This window comes from Stegostoma tigrinum, chromosome 16 (assembly GCF_030684315.1).
Source record: "Stegostoma tigrinum isolate sSteTig4 chromosome 16, sSteTig4.hap1, whole genome shotgun sequence".
NCBI lineage: Eukaryota > Metazoa > Chordata > Chondrichthyes > Orectolobiformes > Stegostomatidae > Stegostoma > Stegostoma tigrinum.
This window is the reverse complement of record NC_081369.1, coordinates 17,148,008-17,172,075: the sequence shown is the minus strand read 5'-3', so window position 1 is coordinate 17,172,075 and position 24,068 is coordinate 17,148,008. Positions and strand designations below refer to the sequence as shown.

Below are 24,068 nucleotides of genomic sequence, written 5' to 3'. Positions count from 1 at the left end.
AAGCACAGCTTTGCTTACACCGTTGTAGACTGGTTTAAGGTAATTTGATCTGATTTCTGCTGAGGAAAGGCAGAATGATAGGTTAGCAACCAACACTAAAAGCAAAGCAGGCAGTTTCTTCACATATGGATTGGCATTAAATGGTGCAAAGTAGCATTGACAGAGCAGATGCACAGAGTGACAGGGAATCCAAGTCTTGAGCACGTGCAACTATGTTTTTAAACACAAATCTACAGGAAAAATAGTAAATCACAATCCCAATCTCTTTCACCCAAATTAATTGGATATTTCAGCTCTCTAATCATGTAAATTTCACACTCAAAATCAAATTACAGTGATAGCAATCGTGTCAAGGGATGCTAAACTAAAAGGTCTGTCCCTTAACTGTCCAAATACATTGTTTGGCTTACAATGAGAAAGAAACATATTTAAAAGTAGCATAGTTTTCTAAAATGTAAATAAAATTTATATCTTGTGAAATGTGCTGGCAAATCTGAGTTCTTCAGCTTCACATCAATACCCGGGTAACTAACTCAGGAATATCTGATAATATAAAAAGAAACAAAATGGGTTTAGACCAGGATGATGTGTCAGACACACTTCAATTTCCTGGAAAATTTTGTAAAAACACAAATTGCAAGCATCCAATTAGTTTCTTTGAAGTTTTGGAAGGCATTGACAATGCTCCATTCGAAAAGACTAAAAATATACAAAGGTTCTGGGTAGCATTTTGAACTAGACAGTACATTGTTTGAGAAAAACAGAAAAAGCACATTCGCGTCAGGTGCAATGCCGAATTGACAGAATTAAATTATGAGCTGAAGTATGACTCCTTCATCTCTTTTTCTAAATGGTATTTCAGAATTGTTATGGTGCAGAAAGATGCTATCACTACGATCATTTTAACTTAGTGCTGATCTCGTCTTTTCCCCGTAACCCTGAATGTTTTTATTTAAATAATCATTCTGCCCCCATTAAACCTGCCTCTACCACATTACCAAACAGTGCATTTCAGATTCTTGCTGTGTAGTGTTTTGCAAAACACTTCAAAATTCTGTCCCCTGGTTTTTAATCTGTTTATGAATGGGAGCAGTTTCTCCTTATTTGCTTTGTCCAGACTTTTCACAACTTTGAAAATTTATACCAAATCTCCTCTTAGTGATCCCATTTTCTCCAATATTTCCTTGTAACTGAAGTGTCTGATCTCAACTATATTTGTTATCAAATCCCTGTCATAATCACATTCCAGAGAGGTCTGCATGTGTTTGTGCTCATTTTTCCTTTGAAGGCATATAACTTGTTTGCACCCAAACCACCACCTCTTTGAAGGTAGCCCATTGTTCAACTACTTCTTCTATTATCCTTTGATCTTAATCAATCGGATTAGCTCATATTGAAATCCAGGTTGTCAGATGAAAATTTGTACTCTGAATTCACCGATGATATTCTAAATTTTATAATAATTATCAGGGTCATTTTGATATTCCTCCACTGTCACTTCATCTGCTTGGCCCATTACATTCCCATGAACCAAGTCTAGGAGTGCATCCTTTCTTATTGGACTGGACGTATATTGCTGTAGTTAATTTTCCTACATTGTCTCTCCAGCCCCTTACACTAACCCTATCCCAGTTGATATAAGAGTAATTAACATCCACTAATGTAACTGTAACATGTTGTTTACATCTTGCTGTAATTTTCTCAGGTTTGTTATTTCATATGCTTCCACTAGTTCATGGCCTACAGATTACATCAAGCAACGTAATTGCATCATTCTCATTTCTTATGCCAAATCGATTCTGTCCTTGAACACTCTGTAACATCATCTTTCTGTGGTACTGCAATGGTTTCATTATCTAAAAATTTTCCTCCTTTTTTGCTTTATCTTTTCCGAACACCTTGTAACCACAATTATTTGACATCCCTTTCTTAAGCCAGTCTCCAGTATCATCATGATCCAAAATGCAAACTGTGGCTGTAACTCCCCAATCTTACAAATTATACTGTGTGTTCCACTAACATACAGTATATCCTTGATGTAGTCTACATTACGTTCTACCTTACTGTGACTCGACCTCTCCAAACATTTTGTCTATCCTTCTAATATTGTCTCCTGGCTCCCAAATCCTTGTGAGGTGTTCAAATCCTTCCCAACAGCAGTAGCAAAACACTCTGCAAGAACTCAGTCCCAGTCTGTTCAGGTTGAACCTTTCTGGCTTGTACAGGTGCTGCTGCCCTCAGAGTTGGTCCTAGTGTTCCAGGAAGCTAAAGCTGTCCCTTCTGCACCATCTTTCCACACATTCAATTATCTGTTTATCTTCCTTTTTCTCTACTCACTTGCACATGACACTGGTAGTAATCCAGAGGCTTTTAGAGGTCCTGTTTGCCAATTTTCTATGTAACTCCCTAAATTCCAAGTGCATGACACATTACCTCTCCTACCCACACTGTTAGTACGATATGGAACATGACCTCTGGTGCTTGTCCTTACTGAAACAAATTTAAGCAGAAGGTGCTAGCCCAGGGAGGCTACAAGTCATCCTGGCTGAACTCTTCCAAGGATTTATCACCCTCACTGGAAAATCTGTTAGTGAATGGGATCTGTGGGGCCTTGTGGACAACCTATTCATTGTTCTTAGCCATCACCCATTCTTTATCTGCAGGAATGTGGTGTGACCACCTCTCTGAACATGCTATCCACATGTCAAAAGCACCTACATTTTTCTGAAATCTACAAGAAAGAGGTAATGATTTGCAGAAGGACCCTTTTGCAACTGGCAAGACAAATAGTTAATAAACATAGCAATGATAATTATATAATGTTCACGCTACTTTGAAGAATTGTACCTGCCAACCACAATTCTGAATGCGATTTTTCAATTTTCCTCAGTTCTCATGAACTTTTACCTTTCTGATCTGTCTGCAATGTGGATCCTTGCTGAAATTCATGTAGGCTACATCACTTACACTCCATCGTCAATCTGCCTTGTTATAGCCTCATATTACCCAGATATCACATTCCCTGGTTAATCTGTTTCAAAATTGAGATTAATATTGTCCTTCAATTTTTTTCTCACTAATATGTTCACCACTGAAACCAGGCTAACTTGTGTGTGATTACTAGGTCTAGCCCTTACTGCCCTTTTCAAAAATGGCACAGCATCAGCAGTTCTTTAGCACCATACCAGACATTCAGAGACATTGCTACTTACTCCACTTCTTGTCTTAGCAGCATGGGATACAAATACAAGATAGATACTCTTTTTGCTGAACACCTCTATTCAGTTCACAAGCATAATTCTGAGCCTCAGGTCTTGTCAGCCCCCAAACTGTTTGCTGAAATTCACTGGAATGATATCTCATTTGTTGATTAGGAATTTTGCAACCTTTTGAACTCAATAAATTTAGGGCATAGTTACTGCTCTTACGTTTTGGACAGCAGATACTGGTAATGTTTCTGCTTTTGCCATTTTAACTTGTCGAGACTCATCTTTTGATTTGATTGTTTATATTATTACCATCTTTCACCTGGACCATCAATTCTCCGACCAATTCAGCCATTTCTGCCCTCCAACTTCTACAGACCTGCTCTTCTAATATTTCCTCCCTCCATCCTTGCATATAAACTGATTATTTTTGATTAAAGGTTACTCGCTAACATGAAACATGAACTGCTGTCTGTTTACACAAATGCTCCTGGACCTGAATATTTACAGCATGCTCTTGTTTCTATATTACTCATTACAGGCTGTGTCTGTATAACTCGCAGATGTCTAAAACTTGAAAATGTAATTACAAAATGGCATCGGCTGTATGAATAGGGGTTACATATACATACAATACATACCGCTGAAATATACTGGCTGTTAGAGAAACGAGGCTTGTCTTCCAGTGGAGTGGTGGTACTAGAACTGTGTTTGGATCCTGGGAAAAAATATGAGGCTGATATATCAGAAGGAGATCCAGTATCTTCAGACAGGTTTTCAGGAAGTAGACTTGAGACACAGCCACTATCAGATCCACTAGAGCCACTGCCAGACATATAGTGAAAAGAAGACTCTGAGCTTTCAGTAGCTGAAAAAGAATTGGAAGAACATTAATCAAATCAAAACTTTCTAGTAATCGAGTGTGAAGAATACTTAAACACCTGCAGGCTGAGACTTTAACTGGGAACATACCAAGAAGTGTTACAGCATAGGAAGTGGTCATTTGGCACACTGTACTTGCACCAGCTCTTCAAATCTGCATCATTTCCAAGTGCCACTCTTCTACTTTTTTCACATTCCCAGCACACTACTTACACCTAAATAGTCATTCGATATTCTCTTGAATGCCACAACTGAACCTCCACTACATTTCCATAGGACATACTATAACGTTTTGCTGCGTGAAAAAGCTTTTCTTCAAATCACTTTTGCTTCTTTGCATATTACTTCAGATCTTGTTCTTGTTCCTTTTAGAAGCAAGAAGAGCTTCTCAATATCTACCCTATCCACCTTGCTCGTGATTTTGAAAACCTCTACAGATTCTCATTTCTGGAAATATTCTTTTAAATCACTTCTGTACTTTCTCCAACACATTCACATCTCTCCTATTATGTGGTACCGACAACGGTACAAAATAATTCAGCTGAGGTCTAACAAGTACTTTATACATGTGCAACATCACCTTTTTGATCTTGGACTCTATGCCCCCATGAATAAAGCCAGGGCACATCTGCCAATGTGGTATATTGTATCCATTGCACCTGGTGTGGCTTCCTCTACATTGGGGAAACCAAGCGGAGGCTTGGGGACCGCTTTGCTCGGTTCGCAACAAACAACTGCACTTCCCAGGCGCGAACCATTTCAACTCCCCCTCCCATTCCTCAGATGACATGTCCAACATGGGCCTCCTGCAGTGTCAAAATGATGGCACCTGAAGGTTGCAGGAACAGCAACTCATATTCCGCTTGGGAACCCTGTAGCCCAATGGTATCAATGTGAACTTCACAAGCTTCAAAATCTCCCCTTCCCCTACTGCTTCCCAAAACCAGCCCAGTTCTTCCCCTCCCTTCACTGCATCACAAAGCCAGCCCAGCCTGTCTCTGCTTCCCTAACCTGTCCTTCCTCTCACCCATCCTTTCCTCCCACCTCAAGCTGCTCCTCTATTTCCTACCTACCACCTCATCCCGCCTCCTTGACCTCTCCATCTTCCCTGGACTGACCTATCCCCTCCCTACCTCCCCACCTATACTCTCCTCTCTACCTATCTTGTTTTCTCTCCATCTTCGGTCCGCCTCCCCCTCTCCCTATTTATTCCAGTTGCCTCTCCCCATTCCCCTCTCTGATGAAGGGTCTAGGCCCGAAACATTTGCTTGTATGCTCCTGAGATGCTGCTTGGCCTGCTGTGTTCATCCAGCTCCACACTTTGTTATCTTGGATTCTCCAGCATCTGCAGTTCCCATTATCACTGTATGCTGTATTGACTCCTCATCTGCACCAATTTGCCCACTTCACAAACTTGTCAATGTCCTTTTGGAATTCCACACTGTCCTCCCAGCAGGTTATAATCTGCAGTCTTTGAAATTGTTTCCTGCACACCAAGATGCATATCACCAATATACAACACAAAAAACATGGGTCCTAGTACCAACACCTGGGAACTCCATGACAAACTTTTCTTCAGACCCCAAAAAAAAATCCACTGACCTCTACTCTCTGTTTCTGATCACTCAGAAAATTTTATATCCAGATTGCTACTGCCCATTTTATACCTTAACCTATTCCTTCCCTTCACAAGTCTGTTGTGTTGCAATTGCAATCCAAGCAGATCTTCAAATTCACTTTGCCTGACTGTCTCTGACACAAGCAAATGAGATTGAAGCTCTCCTACAGTATATTGGGAATTTCATGATTTCCTTTAGGCAACAGTGTATGGCATACTACAAGCTGTTGCACGATAAGTCTAACATCAGCCTGGAAAAAATTAAGTACATAACAGTAAAGAGTCACAGTAAGGCATAGGCAATGCAGTCCTTGTTTTTTTTTTGACGTTAAACCAGTGGATAGAGCAGATTTCAGTCATGACTTTGTTTGTGCAGGATAGCTGTCTCCAAACACCAGTCTCTTCAGAAGTTGAGATAAGAAAGGTAAGCTGAGGCTCTCTTGCTGAGACCTATATATTGGAGGTATTGATGTATTTAAAAATTCCCAGGTCTGGATGAGCTGTATCCCAGATGGCTAGAGGAGACCAAAGAAGACCCAAATTCTTAAACTGTCCCTACCCACAGCGGAGGTGTCTGCGGACTGCAGGACACCTAATATGGTTAATACTTTTCAAGAAAGATGATAGAGATACAGCAGGAAATCTCAGATTACTGAGTCTCCATGGAGAGGCAACAAAATGATTGAAGAGAATAGTGAATTGGAAAATTAATCTCCATTTAGAGGCAAAGTTTGATTGGAGATAGTCAGCACGGTTTTCTCAGAGGGAGGTCATGCCTCATAAATTTGACTGAATTTTTCAAGAAGTTGACCAAGTGTGTAGATAAGCTTAGTGCAGTTGACGTAGGTTATATGGATTTCAGCAAGGCCTATGGGAAACTGTTAAATAACGTAAAATCTCATGGGATCCAGGGCAACTTGACAAGTTGGATCCAATTCGGCTCAGTAGCAAGAGACAGAGGGTGGTGGAAGACTATTTGTGTGGCTGCAGCCCAGTGTGCAGTGGCGTTCCACAGGGATCACAGATGGGTCCCTTATTATTCATGACATTCACACATGACGTGGACGAGAACATTCAGGGGGAAGAGAGATAAGTTTGCAATGACACAAAGATTTGCTGGGTAGTCAGTGAGGAGGAAGGTCATAGAGTGGTACAGCATGGAAACAGACCCTTTGGTCCAACTCATCCATGCTGACCAGATATCCGAAATTAATCTAGTCCAATTTGCCAGCATTTGGCCCATATCTCTTTAAACCCTTCTTTCTTATGCATATACCAATCCAGATATCCTTTACTCCACTACTTCCTCTGGCAGCTCATTCAATACACGCACCAGCCTCTGCCTGAAAAAAATCTTTCCAACCTTAAACCTACGTCCTCTGGTTTTGGACTCCATGACCTCCCAACTCCTATCCTCAATGCACTGACCAATAAAGGCAAGCGTACCAAAAACCTTCTTCATTATCCTGTTTACCAGTGACTCTGCTTTCAAGTCTTTGGTTACAGGAGGATACAAATGATTTGGTCAAACGGGCGGATCAGTGGCAGATGAAATTTAACCCTGACAAATGAGAGCTGATGCACATCGGAAGAAAGAACAAGATAAGGGAGTATAATATGAAAGGCAGGATACTAGGAAGTTCAGAGGAACACAAGAGATCTTGTCCACAGATCCCTGAAGGTGACAGGACAGGTTAATAATGTGAAAAGGAGGCATTTAGAATACTTGCAAAAACACTCAGTTGAGCCACAAATTATAAAAGCCAGGGAGGTCATGTTGGAGATGTACAGAATTTGGTTAGCCTGCAGCTGAAGTCCGCTGTGCAGCTCTAGTCACCACACTGTAGGAAAGATGTGACTGAATTGGAAGAGGTACAGAGGAGATTAACTGAGATTTGTTTTTTAAACAAAACAAACCAAAGAACTGCAGATGCCAGAAATCAGAAACAAGAACAGGAATTGCTGGAAAAACTCAGCAGGTCTGGCAGCATCTGTGGAGTCAAAACTAAGAAAAAGTTGGTGTATGTGATGAAGATGGGGTGGGGGTAGAAGTGAGGAATAAATGATAAGTAGAGATGGAGCCTGGGGAGAGGGAAGGAAAGGAGAGAGAGAAACAGAAAGAAAACAGTGACTGGGCAGAAAAAAGAAAGGGCATTGGTCAGTGTGGGAAAATTGATAGCTGCAAATGGGGTCCCTTAGTAGCTCACAATAGCTTGTTTGTGGTGGCAGCTCGTATGGTGACAGGACAGTGCTGAAAACAATCACTGGACTCAAAAGTTAATTCTGTTGTCTGTCCATAGATGCTGCCAGACCTGCTGAGCTTTTCCTGCAATTTCTGTTTTTGTTTCTGATTTCCAGCAACTGCAGATTTTTATCTTTTTTCAGTCAACATTAATATACTCAGGCCTGTCATGATGGGTCATCATTTTGCACCTTGATATTCCACATATTAGGTTAATGGGTCTCAGCAATAGACAAAAGAAGCCACAATCTTTTCCAGGAAATAAAGTATTCTAAGGCCATTCCTGTACTGTGCTGCACAATGTGTGTGTATTTAGGAAGACTGTTAATGTATATACTCTCACGTGAGAAATACAGGAGTAAGGGAATTGAGTTTAATCTACAAAAAGCTCTCAAAACAACTGGTACTGGTACTTCATTATATCAATTATGTATTGGTTGTAATTTAAACTTGGCATCATGTCATTAATCATAAGGGACAATTTTTGCAAGTAAAGACACAATGGGAGTAATTTTAAACTAACCCGAGGCAAGGGTGGAAAACTGAATGGATTAATTGAACACTGACTTTACACCTGCTGAATGACGTCAATTTCAATCTATGCCACCAGCCTGGATGGTTTTATACCCTACTCAATTTAACTTTCCACTTAAGTCAACAAATAATATTAAAAATATGCTAGGATTTCCTGTTTATTAGAGATGTTACACTTACTCATGGAGGGTTGGCTGCTTGTTTCATGTTCCAGTTCATCCTCCTCAATGCAAGTGTTGACATCAAATGGTCGTTCTTTGGCCAATGCAGCGTTCACCCCTGACAGCAATGCTTGCTTAGTGTACATATGGAGATTCAGCGGCCCCAAAAGTGAGGACGAGGATGGACAACCTGCTGAGGGACTGCTGTTACTTGAAATGTTCTGTGTCCTTCTAAATGGATTTGTGTGGTCGAATAAGGAGACTGCAATTGAAGCTCTGGTTCGTGCTCCTGGAGGAATTGCAAGATTCTCAAATGTATGAAGAATGGACAATTACCAATAAAAATCAACAACTGCTTAAAATATACTTCAAAGAGTTAAAAGTAAGATAGTTTGTTTGAAATCTTTATTGAAGACTAAGCTTTCTTTGAACAAAGCAAAAACTGGATAAATTAGTGTATTGATTTGTGGGTAGAAATCTGATGAGAGTTATCAATATCCAAATATACATGCTGTTAAAAAGCACTACAGCAAGTATAGATTTTAATAACAGATCACAGAGATTTTATTTCATAGTTGCCTATTCTCCAATCTTTTACTGAGACTGTGCATTCATATTGATCTGAATTTTCTAAAAAGTTGTTTTAAGGTTCAATTTAGTATAATTTGCAACCTGCTTCTTTGTCTATCAAGGTGATGGACCCATGCCACTAAACTAATTCAGAAAACGTACCTCTGCCCTTCATGAAATAATCGATGGCTCGATCATTGATTGCAGCCTCACTTGGTTTGATATCCAAGAATGGTTTGTTACCAATTCCCATAGACACCATTTCCTGCATTCGTACTTCTGAAACAGATATGCATCATATAGTAGTAGATATGAACTATATCAAACAGTTTAACACTCTCATTCAGGTTGACAATATCCACAATAAAAAAACAACTGACTCCTGCCAACCCACTTCGCCCCCAATTTAGGCTTAAGAGGCTGTGCAAAACCCATCTTATGTCTGAAACAGATGGCTTCAAAGCCCATAACATTCGACTTTATGGTCATACAGCTTTCACCACTGCAACATCTCTAATCTGTATTGTGAGTCCAAGTCCTACTTGTATGGACTGTAATAAGGTCAGCTCGCTGGACCTTAGAGAATGAGTTCCCTGATTGAGGCTGATAATCTGGTCCAATCAGGGACACCTGGCTGACATAAAAGGGTGAATGTCATGGATATTAGGACTCTGACTCAGTAAAAGGTGATGCTATTGTCAAAGGCTATGCAGTTATGAATAAAGGGTGATTGGTGAAGGGATGCCAGGCTCTGAACAGCTATTTCGCTACTGACATCAAATTTCTGTGGGGAAATTTGGGATCGTCATTCTGTTGTGAGAAGAGGAGAGCTCTTGATATTAGGTATCTTATGCTGCACTAAAAGTGATACGATGTTAAAAAGCCAGGCAAGTCAGTAATGAGCGTGGACTTGGGGGAGTCATTCCATTTTTAGAAAAGAGACATCATAGGTTTGTGTTTGGAAGCAATGACTGGGGTTTGGGGTGACACTGGAAATAGCAGACTGATTGGAACAGCACTTAATAGGATGGTAATCGTATTGAGTCCATTACTATTTTCCTTCCCAGAGCCAGACCTTTCCTCTGCAACTAGTTTTGCAACAGGAACATGAAACAGGTGCACAGAGATAGCAAGAGCCGCAGATGCTGGAGTCAGAGTCAATACAGTGTGGGGCTGGAGGAACACAGCAGGTCAGCAGCATTTGTTCTGATGAAGGGTACTGACCCAAAACGTCAACCTTCCTGTTCCTCTGATGCCTCCTGACCTGCTGTTGAAATGGGTACTAGTTTACTTACTAATTGCAAAGGACACGGTATTCACTCCAAGTATGGGTAAAAAGCAGAATGTCTTTAGCCAATATGAAATTTGGCACGTGCTCTATTTGGAAATGTGTATTTTGTTTTAATTTCAGATTTCCAGCATGTGTACCTTTTTGTTATTTACTTACTAGTTTTGTTGTAAATCATGCCTTGGGACATTATGTTAAAGGTATCTGAATGAATGTAAGCTAAGGTTGTTGATGTTATTATTCAGACAAAACAGGAACGTGGTGGCAAAGCTCACAGTGAAAATACTAACCCAGAATAACAAATCTTTGTAAATTTACTACCTTTATTTCTGGTCGCTTGCTGCCATAAGATGCTCGAAATATCTTTTGTCCAGGCCTGTTTTACTTCTTCTGAACTCGCCTGAAGAACATACGTATCATTGGATTTCCGTCGACGAAACCAGATTTCAAAACGTACACCGCTTTCACCACTAGTTTCTGTTAAGCCTATATCAGCTGTCTACAAAAGAAAAACATGTTAAACAATATTCATTGATACTTAATATCGATATTTATATAGTTTATATCGAGTTTGGCAAACGATGCATCGTTTCTCTTAACCAACTGCGTTCATCGGCACGCTATTCAATTGTTCATCAATAGCATTAATTGCATTTTATACTAAAGACGTCCTGTTGATAACCTATAAAACAAAACCAGAAGAACTGCAGATGCTGTAAATCAGAAACAAAAATAGACATTGCTGGAAAAGCTCAGCAGGTCTGGCAGCATCTGTCGAGAGATGGAGGAAGAGTCATTCAGCCCAAAATGTTAACTCTGATTTCTCTCCACAGAAAGAGACCAAGTATTGCAACAAAATTGGGGTTTTCAGTTGTCATCAAAATTAGAAACAGCAAACTTTGTTCAGTAGTTTAAAACTACTAGCAGTAAGCTAGTGATGTTGTACAACAACAATGTCCTGATTCCTAATAATTTTAATGGAAATAGTAAACCTTTCTCAAACAGTTTCTTTTTTTGGAAGAATAATAAGGTTATTAACAGCAACAAAAATAGAAATTCCTGAAAAAGCTCAGCAGGTCTGGCAGCATCTGTGGAGTGACGGAGGAAGGGTCATTCAGCCCAAAATGTTAACTCTGATTTTGTTGCAATACTTGGTCTCTTACACAGGCATCCAATCTCCTAAAAGCAATCTCAAATATTTCACAGCGTTCAAGGGTTTGCTTCCGTTCGTTTTCTTTTTCAATTCTACATTCCATGACAAGAGACTTCCGAGGATTCTCTCCTTAACTCCAGCCAAACAAATCTTTCACCATGGGTTAATTCCAACTTCTCACAGCCTCCATTTTCAAATGGAGCATAAGCTACCACCTATATTATATGTGATAAATAATAGTCAGCATTTTCTGTGTTTTAGGGTAGGTGGGGATTACATAACTCTCAATCAGCTACAGATTACACAGAGATAACAAGGTGTAGAGCTGGATGAACACAGCAGGCCAAGCAGCATCTTAGGCCCAAAACGTCAGCTTTCCTGCTTCTAAGATTCCTGCTGTGTTCGTCCAGCTGTACACCTTGTTATCTCGGATTCTCCAGCATCTGCAGTTCCCATTATCACAGATTACACGGAAATGGCTTTTAAATTTGCAATATGTCTGAGTTGATAAGGAAACCTGCAGTCTGATTTCAAAATCATTTTCTTGACACTCCTTTTCATGGCAACTAGAAAACACTTTCACCTTGAATCCAATCAGAAGTGTTAAACAATTACCTTGGAACACCAGTCCTTTTCATTTGTAAAAAGGGACGATTCCACTACAACTTGATATAAAAACACCTTTCTAGGTCTTAAAAGACTTAGGGTCTTCTCACTGTGAACACAGAACAGCTGCCATTGCCCCCAGGTGAAAACATCCAGCACTTTCATCTCAGGAATATAATTAGAGACTCCCTTTAATTTTTCATCATTTTATCACTGAGGTTTGCTGTCAGAAATGGTCCACCATGTGTCACATAACCATCTCCATTTACCAAAAAATTAAAGGGACAGGATACCCTTAGGATAAAGAAATTTAAGGGTACCATCCCAAACCATAATATGAACCAAAACTAATCATCTTAATATTTAATAAACTTATAAACCCCACATTTGTAACAAACTGCATTTAAATGTAAAAAATGTATTCATTTTCTTACTTTAAAGGAATGTTTGTAGATATAGACATCAAATCCACCTTCAATCCGCTTGGGTTTGCTGAAAAGAATGAGGTCTTCAAACAGAAAAACGTGTCGCTGGTATTTCTTGCGCCCAAACCAGATAATGAACTCATCTTGACGAACCAACTGACCTTGTTCCTTCAAGTTCACCTGTTTTGATACGATGTAAAGAAGTTACTTGCAGTGCCAAGTCATCAGTTTCCTATAACCAGATTATTTCAAAATATTTTTAATGTCTAAACATGTATACTTTTTTGTGGGAATAGTCTTTTAGTTTGCTGTTCTTTTTAGTTCTTAGTTTCCCAAGATCAAATTTCATTGCTTGTTAACTATCACAAGACTTAACAGATTTAACATGAAATAATACTGGAAAAAGAATAGTTTTCCATTCACATTTCTAATAATGTTTACAGTATTAATGGACACTGATGAAAACATACACCTCAAAAGGTTTGAATACTTACTGAGATTCCTAAATAGCCACTCCTGGCTTCTATGTAGAATCCTTGTTGCCCAATGGTTGATAAACATAGCTTCAGCCCTGATTTCTATACAGGCAAGGCAACCAAGGCAAGAAAACAAACTCTGAGAACTACTTTAAGTATAGGGATTCAACGCACACTGCATGTGTTCTTCTGCACTATATTTTAGCCATCTAACCAAATGATGCAAATATACTTCAAAAGTACTTTATTGTCTGTGAAGCAGTGGGAAGGTTATGGCATTATGAAAGGTGCTACATAAATCCATTTTTTTTTCATCATACATCATTATATTAGGAATTCCCTTCTAAAGTTTATTAAACACTGAAATCTGGAAGAAGTGAAGAACTACTTAAGTTGTTCAACCAGAATACAGTCTTCACATCAAACTGAAGCAAAGCACACACATCTGTTAATTTAAATATATGCATGAATTTCTGTGACCAGCAGTGGGAATTGCTACTGCTAATGAATGGAACCTGTTTGAAATTTTGGGAATCTTTTTAATTATTGCTGATAAAGCCAGATGCAGAGTAAAACAATCTTGTTACACTATCAACAGTACATTCTAATTCCCAGACCTTGAAGAGCATTCCTTCCCTACTTGCAAAATATTTTAAACTACTCAAAGCATCCTTGGCATTTCTTGCCTAAATTTCTGTGGCCACACTTCCATTAGACACTAGATTCAAATGATTAACATTAACTTAAGTTGGAGTTATTTGAAGGAGCAGCATAATGTGGAATGGATTAGAACTCAGGCCTCAGGTTAAATAACAATGTACAAATTTACTGTGCCACCTACTTCCCACAATTTGCAAGATTATAGAAGATGGATACCAAAGAATGGTTTTAGGGAATAATCATAGTGCTGGGTTCATGGCATTTGTATCTCTCAAGTCCACCACTATTTTGTGTTAATTACAAGGGAAATTTGTGCATTGCTTACTGCCTGAAAGAAGGTGCAAAATACTGTGTCATTTTGCATAATGTTTTTTGTGGTTCCATGTTCACAAAACTGATACAGATGTTGCAGGTAAGGATAAGGAATGTATCCAACAGTCATAGCATAAGATGAATGAGCCATGCAGTGCATTTTCATTCATCGAAACATTCACAGTATGCAATAAATGAATCAGAGCACTGTGTGCTGGAAATTGTAATTTAGCAGTTTCCTGCCCAACAACCTGAATTTTGTATGTGAGTATCACAATCCCATTAATACAGCCTGCCCTGCAGCCACTAATATTCAGCAAGTTGATAACAGGAAAAGTTTGACAACAGGGTAAGAGAGCCCTGATCTGGAGAGGAAGCCCTGCCTTAAGACAGCAGTAGTCAATTTGATAGGCCAGAAGCTGTAGTCCCAATAGTGTCAGGTCTGATCGGTGGCTAGTGCAGGCTTTACAGATAGTCTCCAAAGAAAGAAGAATAATGGAGGTTGGACTTCAGGTAAATTATAGGTTTCAGAGGGTCCTGAGTAGCTAGTCCCTATGAAGGAGTAGGCCTTCAAAGGTTGGATGGAGGGCAGGAAGGGCTTATGACCTGTGGAGCTGGGACCGTGATGCGACTCATAGGCACCGGGGACCCTCAAAGGATGTTCCCTCCCTTTTTGCCTGACACCAGCCCCTGCCAGATTATCTACAAAGCACAGGTGTCACCTTCTAAGGAGACAAGAGAAATAAGGAAGGAGAGGATCAAATATGAAGGTAGGCTAGCGAGAATATTAGAAATGATAGTAAAAGTTTCTTTCAACACATAAGAAACAAACATGAGGCAAAAGTTGACATTGGGCCGCTCCAAATTGATGCTGGAAGGCTAGTGATGGGAGATAAGGAAATAGCTGAAGAACTTAATAAGTACTTTGCATCAGTCTTCAAAGTGGAAGACATGAGTAGTATGCCAACAATCAAGGAGAGTCAGGGGGCAGAGTTGAGTATGGTGGGCATTACAAAAGAGAAAGTGCTAGAAAAGCTAAAAGGCCTAAAAATTGATAAATCTCCTGGCCCCGATGGGCTACATCCTAGAGTTCTGAGGGAGGTGGCTGAGAAAATAGCGGAGACTTTGGTTGTGATCTTTCAAAAGTCACTGGAGTCTGGGAAATTCCCAGATGATTGGAAAATTGCTGTTGTAACCCCCTTGTTTAAGGAAGGATCAAGGCAAAAGATGGAAAATTATAGGCCGATTAAACTTGACCTTGGTTGATGGTAAAATTCTAGAATCCATTGTTAAGGATGAGATTTCTAAATTCTTGGAAGTGCAGGTTCAGGTTAGAACAAGTCAGCATGGATTTAGTAAGGGGAGGTCGTGCCTGACAAACCTGTTAGAATTCTTTGAAGAGGTAACAAGTAGGTTAGACCAGGGAAACCCAGTGGATGTTATCTATCTAGATTTCCAAAAGGCCTTTGATAAGGTGCCTCACGGGAGGCTGCTGAGTAAGGTGAGGGCACATGGTGTTCGAGGTGAGTTACTGGCTTGGATTGAGGATTGGCTGTCTGACAGAAGGCAGAGAGTTGGGATAAAAGGCACTTTTTTGGAATGGCAACCGATGACAAGTGGTGTCCCACAGGGTTCAGTGTTGGGGCCGCAGCTGTTCACTTCATATATTAATGATCTGGGTGAAGGGACTGGGAGCATTCTGGCGAAGTGTGCTGATGATACGAAGATAGGTGGACAGGCAGGTAATACTGAGGAGGTGGGGAGGCTGCAGCAAGATTTAGACAGTTTAGGAGAGTGGTCCAGGAAGTAGCTGATGAAATTCAACGTGAGCAAATGCGAGGTCTTGTAAAGCAGCAGTACAAAGGGATCTGGGAGTGTTGGTCCAGGATTCTCTAAAAGTTAACTTGCAGGTAGAGTCCGTGATTAAGAAAGCGAATGTAATGTTGTCGTTTATCTCAAGAGGGTTGGAATATAAAAGCAGTGATGTGCTTCTGAGACTTTATAAAGCTCTAGTTAAGCCCCATTTAAAATACTGTGTCTAATTTTGGGCCCCACATCTCAGGAAGGACATACTGGCGCTGGAGCGTGTCCAGCATAGATTCACATGGATGATCCCTGCAATGGTAGGTTTAACGGACGATGAACAGCTAAGGATCCTGGGATTGTATTCATTGGAGTTTAGAAGGTTGAGGGGAGATCCAATAGAAACTTACAAGATAATGTATGGCATAGAAAGGGTGGATGGTGGGAAGTTTTTCCGTTAGGCGGGGAGACTAGGACCCGTGGGCACAGCCTTAGAATTAGAGGGGGTAAATTTAAAATGGAAATGAGGAGACATTTCTTTAGCCAGAGAGTGGTGGGCCTGTGAAATTCATTGCCACGGAGCGCAGTGGAGACCGGTACGTTAAATGCCTTCAAGGCAGAGATCGATAAATTCTTGGTCTCACAAGGAATCAAGGGCTACGGGGAGAGTGCAGGGAAGTGGAGTTGAAATGCCCATCAGCCATGACTTAAATGGCGGAGTGGACTCGATGGGCCGAAAGGCCTTACTTCCACTCCTATGTCTTGTGGTCTTATAGCTTATGGAGACAGCGGCAGGGTGGGATGAGTCATTCAAATTGCTATTAATTGCCATTTAAGGTTTAGATGCCTCTCACCACCATGACCCCTGTGCGCGCACACATATACACGTCTGGTCATTCACTCTGACTCAACCTTGTATTATCATCTAATTTGGAAATATTACATTTGTTCCCCATATCTGAATAATTGATTTATATTGTTTATGTTTATACACTACTCATAGCCTACCAATGACTCATTTCGTACTCTCTGTTTTTAGTTTATTAGCCAATCCCTTCCATAATAGTTAATATCTTTAGTACTTTAATGAGGACATGCTTCTTCTTTCTGAAATGCAAAGCTAAAGGTTTTTCAATCACTCTTTAATACCTGAAAACAGATTTTGCTGCTCTTCTCTGTACCCTTTCAAATGATGTTTTTATGTGGTTTGATCAATGCATTGAAAAGTCAGCCTAACTTCTACAGATAATTTCTTAAGATTCCAATGAACAATTTAACTGCTTTCCACATCAAAAATAAAGCACCTTATATATTCAAGGCTCTATTCAAAACTTTGTTTATTAAATTTATATTTTTTACCTTTTTTGGCCAATGTGTAATATTTAAATTTAACTTATTTCACGTCAGTTCAATTGCCCTAGTTGATTGGAATCTCTTTTGCAGCTTCCTTGTTTTCTACTGCTTTCCATAGTCTTGTTAATCAATAAATCTGACTGTTATACATGTAGTTTCCATATCCTCATATACATTAGAAACATATTAAGCTGTAACACTGATGACTGATGACTTCTCCACACTCACTGCCCCAATCTGAAACTATATCCCTTGTGACTACTGATTTATCTAAAAGTAGAAAAATCTATTTACAGCAACCTTGTTGATCATTTACTATTCAGAATGCCTTCATCAATTATTCTCTTTAATCTTAGTTTGAGATAATACAGCTTTAGTTGTTCGAGCCATTCTAAATTCCTTGTGTCATCCTGGTGATAACTAGGTTGACTACTCAAGGTTTTTATATCCCTTCTACCAGACAGCTCGATATTGCACATTATAGTCCAGATGTAGACCTTCCATCATTCATGCAGCCTTGATGATTCCAATGTTTCTATCTTCAACCCCTCTCAATAAACACCTAAATACCATTTTCTGAGTATTGGCCTAAATTCAGCCCACCCACCTACCTAATTCCTATTCCAGTCTGGGTAAATTTTGACTTTTATTCAACAGTCTTTCATCTGCAACTTTATAAAAATCTCTCCAGTATGAATGGTCACGATTTACTCCATTTGTACCATTTTCGAAGAAATCAAAGCATCAATGTGGACTTACATCACAATCCCTAATAGCATCCATAGCCAGCAAGTCATTACCATGTTGAAGCTGAAATTTAACCATCTCTTCTGCTGCTCTGAGGTAGTTAAGCTCTTGCTCCTGAATTTCACTGCATTCTTTGATCAAGTCTTTCAATAACAGGGCATATTTGCTCATACGTTGGATTGGTTTCAACAGGTAAGAAGCTAGATTCATTTTATCACCCAGTTGTACTTGCTTGTGCTAAAATAACAAAAGCAGAAGTCAACTATATGTTGAGAAGACGTTAAACAAATAATTTCTTTCAAGGAAGCTGCAGTATAACAAAATAACATCAATGTCTACTACAAGAGAGAGAAAAAGCCTTTGCCATAAGTGCAACATCATCAAACATGACTTTTTAAATTGACAAATTTCAACAGATCACAGTCAACTCCACTGGCATTAAAGTAGAAAACTGGTTAATATAATTCTTTGTAGTGGATTTCTAAATCCACTTTAAATGAAAAAATGTTGTGGATCATGTGAAATGTTTACCTTGAAAAATATGTTTCCATGGCTGGCTAGCAGAGCATCAGATTTGGGCTTGTTCTTGCTGTAAAGTGCATACATGCCAAACTGGTCATGCTGTAAAGATATCAATTAGAATGTATTATTTTGTCTGTATTTGTATCACCTTTCATTACAAAGCAAATGAAAGTTATCAGATAGCCTGACTATGTAACAGTTATGACATCTCTTTGGAATTAAAAAAAAATGCACCATGGTCCTCATGTAATCGTAAAGCCATTGCTTGTTAAACATAATGTGATGGACTGCATTTACTCCAAGGTAACCTACAATCCCTTATGTATGAGTATAGGTACCAATTTATGCACCAATTGGTTTTGGTCAGAGGTCTGCAAGCACATTTTGGAACAAATCAAACCTCATGGATCTGGATATGAGATCATGCCTGAAAAAAGTGACTCCAATCGCTTTGAAGAATGAATGGCCAGCTTTCACATTCAAGGACAATCCTGATGTAGCTCAGAAGATTGACTTCATTTGATTCAGGCTGTCTCAAAACAAATTATTGTCAAGATGCTGAGTAAGCCAACAGTATATTCAGTCATATACTGCTCAAGGTAAATAAAGATTTTGAGAGAGTAAGACTAACAGGATTGGGCAAATGTTTGATGTTGTGAATCAATTGACTGGTGAAGCGAATGTGCAAATGATACATGAGTCTGAAAATAAAAATGAAGAAGTCACTGATGATGATGATGAGATTGAAGTTGCAAGAAAAATTTCCTTTGATAAATACATTCATTGGTCACAGATTTGATACCTGGAATGAATAGAAGATGCAAGAGGTCATATCACAAGACATGAAATAAGAGAAACTAATCAAAGAAATACCAAAACATATTAAAGAAGTCAAGCTACAAGACTGACTCAGGAAGACTGACGAAGTGAAAGGCCATTAGCTCTCTACAAGTGCAATAATGCCATGGCTGAATAGACCATCGAGGGTTATTATCAGAAGTTTGTATAAGGGAAATGCCTTCGTATGAATCAATCCTTTCTGAAGAGTGATGCAAGTAGAGGAAAGAATGTTTAAAAACACACAAACATTCAGTCGCATGCTCAGTAGAGCAGTGTGTTGTCTACAAGATGCACTGCAGAAATTCTTTAGACAGCATCTTCCAAAACCTTGACCACTTCCATCTAGAAGAACAATGGCAGCCGGTACAGGAGAACACCACCACTTTTAAGTTCCCCTCCAAGCCACACACCATCCTAACTTGGAAGTGTACCATTGTTCCTTCACGATCACTGAATCAAAATCGTGGAATTTCCTCCCTAATGGCATTGTAGGTCTACCTACAGGACATGGCCTGCAGCTATTGAAGAAGGCAGCTCACCACCACCTTCTCAAGGGCAACTAGGGATAGGGAATAAATGCTGGCCAGCCAGTGATGCCCACATTCCATGAGCAAATTTTTAAAAATCCCAAATAAAACCAAAAGAATTGTGCATATTGGGAATCAGAAACAAAAACAGAAATTGCGTTAGAAGCTCGGCATATTTGGTTGCAACCACATACAGAAATGAGAGTTAGCGTGTTGGGTCCAGTGATCCTTTCTGAAAACTGATGGGAGCTAGGAAAAAGCTTTTTTTTTTAATACAGAAGTTAGGGTGGAGGCAGAAGTTAGGGTGGAGGGAGGAGTTAGGGAGTAAATGATAGGTGGAGATGGATCCCAAAGAGACAGAAGAATAGTTGGACAGACAAAAGAATGGATAACAATCAGCCTAGCAGAATAGCTACTAATAGGGACTATCAGTGGGTTGAGTGTAACAGCAGATCACGTGGAGGGGCTGGGGTAAGGACATGGGAGAAGGTGCCTAATGCCCCTATGTTCACACTGACATGTGACCTCATGTGATTTCGCAAATTCTCCAACACAGTCCCAAGACAGTCAGATTATGGAGGTGCAACTTGTGTTCAAAACATTAGAAGCAGCAATTGATACACAAGGTTCCACGACAACGGATCATGTCTAAGCTCTACACTCTTGCCACATCCAAAGCATGCTGGTGGACAATTAAACAGCTGACGGGAGGTGAGATCACACAAATATCCTCATACTCAACAATAGGGAAGGCCCAGCACATCAGTGCAAAGGACTGAGCATAAGTGGTTGATTCATCTCAGTCTTCTCTGGAGGTCGCCAACATCACAGATGCTACTGTTCAGCCAATAAAATTCACTCCATCTAATATCAAGAATCAGATGAAGGCACTGGATACAGCAAAGGCTCTGGGCCCCGCCAGCAACAGTGGTGGAGACTTGCACTCCAGAACTAGCTGCGCCCTTAGCCAATGTGTTCCAGTGGAGCTACAACACTGATAACTATCTGACAATGTGACAAATTGCCGGGCATGTAATTGAAAGAGTTGTTAACACTACTATCAAGTGGCACCTGCTCACTGATGTTCATTACATCCTTGGTCCATACAACTGAAAAATAGCTAAACTTAAAAGGTGAGGTGATTATCCTTGATGTCAATATCTGACTGATTATGACATCAAGGGACTCTAGCATAACTACTCTCTGCTGGTTGGAGTCATACCTAGCACGAAGGAAGACGACTGTGATTGTTGGAATTCAATCATCTCAGCTTCAGGTCATTACGCAGGAGTTTCTGGTCAGAGGTAACTGACAGAATATTGATGGGTGATTCAGACTGAACATCAAAATACATGCACATTTTTTTGTGCATATATCTATATGTTGTTTAATAATTAAAGGAACTGTTCATTACACTGCCTTCTGAACTTAAGGAAGAACACTTTTGGGCATGCAACAAAAGCAGGAAGCCAAATTAAGGTGATGAGGGGTTCCTGTTCATAAGCTGCAATAGATATTGGCAGTTAAATACATACTGATTTTCAGCAAGTGGGGTGCCCGACAAAGCCCAATAGCTCAAGGTCAGATAAAAATCATGTATTACGCATGGAGTTGCAACAGTGGTCTGAACTGCATGTGCAACAGGCAGGCAGAACTATATAGTGCCACGTGCAACCAGCACATCTAACCTGAGTGCAGGGATGTTTGTTTCGGGAAAAATGAGTCAATAAGAACGAAGCTTAAGAAATTTAGTGAAATCAAACATGTCAGTTGAGGGAGACACAATGGTAAGAGGTAGTAGATAAGGGATAAATAGAAAGCATATGCTACAGAAGATGTCTACTGCATAAAAAGCACAGAATAAAGAAGTCTTTCATATACCACAGATTGACAGGACATCACACAACGTATTGACAACTACAAAACAACTACAAAAAAGCTCCTCAGAAAGTACACAGATCACATTTATAGCAATGTATAAACATAACCCATCAAATATAACGTGTTGAAACTTTCCATGGTGTTTCTTATTCACGCCATATTTACATATATTTTCTTATATAACAAATACATAAACTCTGATTGACACCAAAATCCTTCATTACTAGTTTCACTTTTCAGATCCCAAATGTGTACCAAAATACATCTAACTAGGGATTTATTCTTGACTCAACAACCTGAAAACAACTGTAGCTTCCTTAAGACCTCTGTTGACTGCTTCCATTGCTCTCCTTAACCACAATTCCAAGACACATGATCTCAAGACAATAAGTAATGAAACTTTCAACAGCTGCCATATCAGGATTGTTGGAGACATTGTTAACCGGTAGCACATGTGCAAATAAGTCAGTTTAGTTTTTGATCTCACTTGAGTGTTTCTCAGCACTCACCCAACACTACATTATTGAAAAAAAAACAAAGGAACTGCGGATGCTGGAAATCAGAAACAAAAACAGAAATTGCTCGAAAATCTTAGCAGATCTGGCAGCATCTGTGGAAAGAAACCACAGTTAATGTTTTGGGTCCAGTGACCCTTCTTCAGAACTATACATTATTGTTTTAAACAGTCCAAAGTTAGTCAGTTTCATATAATTATATATTGCAAGTTGTTTGCTTACGTGTCTGAGGAAGCAGTGGCTGGCACGTAATGGGTGGTTTACACAACTTTCCAGTTCCTTCAGGAAATATTGGCTGTGGAAGCTGTAAAGCTTCTCCAAGTTTCCAAAAATAACATTGCGTTTTCCTCGAAGATCCTGAGGAACATCAAAACGTTCCATTTCTGGGTAGTAATTGTCAATAATGTACCGGAGAGATTTCACATATTCGCGTTCTGTTGTCACCATTTCATCAATAATGTGTCTCAGTTTACTGTAACGAGAAAGATAAATTTGGAGTGTTTTAGAGCACATTGCACAGTGCAGCAACAAATATATTCATTAATTCTGAGCAGATTCATACTCTTAAAATATGTTAACAGCATCCAAGATTAAAAAAATGCTTTCACAAACCATATGTATTTTTGCTAGTTTCGACAGTGTGAAGACAGGGAACAGCAGCTCTTCTCCTTTCTCTTTTACCAAATTCTGATCATTTGTTTTGGCTTCATTGAACCATCAAATCTGCTGGTCAACCTAACACGATTTAAAATGGGACTTCGCTAATATATAATTTCTGGTCCACCTATGTTATTTTACATACAATGTAAATTTGCTATTACCTATTATTTATTCAAGTCAAATCAAAGGGAACAAGAAATAAGTCCTGATTAAAAACGAGATGATTTTTTTGAAAACTTGGGCTTTATGATTTGATATTATTGGTTAGTCTGAATATTTGTTACAAACGAGTCATGACCAGTAATATCTGCTGTTTAATTCAAATTCAATTTAATTTGAAAAGATATGAACAAATCTTCCTACATTATCTAACTTCATCTGTATGCAAATCAAAAATCATTAGCTACAACCTGGGTGGCAACTTTCAAGGATCTGTGTACATGGACACCGAGATCTCTCTGCTCATCTACACTACGAAGAATCTTACCACAAGGCAAAGTACAGGGCTAATGGTAAGATTCTTAGCAGTGTAGATGAGCAGACAGATCTCGGTGTCCATGTACACAGATCCTTGAAAGTTGCCACCCAGGTTGACAGGGCTGTTAAGAAGGCATACAGTGTTTTAGCTTTTATTAATAGAGGGATCGAGTTCCGGAACCAAGAGGTTATGGTGAAGCTGTACAAAACTCTGGTGCGGCCGCACTTGGAGTATTGTGTACAGTTCTGGTCACCGCATTATAAGAAGGACGTGGAAGCTTTGGAAAGGGTGCTGAGGAGATTTACTAGGATGTTGCCTGGTATGGAGGGAAGGTCTTACGAGGAAAGGCTGAGGCACTTGAGGCTGTTTTCATTAGAGAGAAGAAGGTTGAGAGGTGACTTAATTGAAACATATAAAATAATCAGAGGGTTAGATAGGGTGGATAGGGAGAGCCTTTTTCCTCGGATGGTGACGGCGAGCACGAGGGGGCATAGCTTTAAATTGAGGGGTGAAAGATAATAGGACAGATGTCAGAGGTGGTTTCTTTACTCAGAGAGTAGTAAGGGAATGAACGCTTTGCCTGCAACGGTAGTAGATTCGCCAACTTTA

General features: G+C 39.6%; 1 protein-coding gene across 1 annotated transcript in view; it reads right to left on the bottom strand.

Annotated features, from left to right (window-relative positions):
- The window catches only part of plekhg4 (pleckstrin homology domain containing, family G (with RhoGef domain) member 4), a 194,879-nt gene that overhangs the window by 3,819 nt on the left and 166,992 nt on the right, over positions 1 to 24,068 (bottom strand). The window contains exons 15-22 of the mRNA XM_048546548.1: positions 22,544 to 22,793; positions 18,568 to 18,657; positions 18,049 to 18,273; positions 12,695 to 12,865; positions 10,823 to 11,000; positions 9,376 to 9,492; positions 8,663 to 8,932; positions 3,848 to 4,074 (exon numbers count right to left, since the gene is read on the bottom strand). Coding sequence (XP_048402505.1) covers positions 3,848 to 4,074; positions 8,663 to 8,932; positions 9,376 to 9,492; positions 10,823 to 11,000; positions 12,695 to 12,865; positions 18,049 to 18,273; positions 18,568 to 18,657; positions 22,544 to 22,793 — 1,528 coding nt within the window. The remainder of the gene's footprint in view (positions 1 to 3,847; positions 4,075 to 8,662; positions 8,933 to 9,375; positions 9,493 to 10,822; positions 11,001 to 12,694; positions 12,866 to 18,048; positions 18,274 to 18,567; positions 18,658 to 22,543; positions 22,794 to 24,068) is intronic.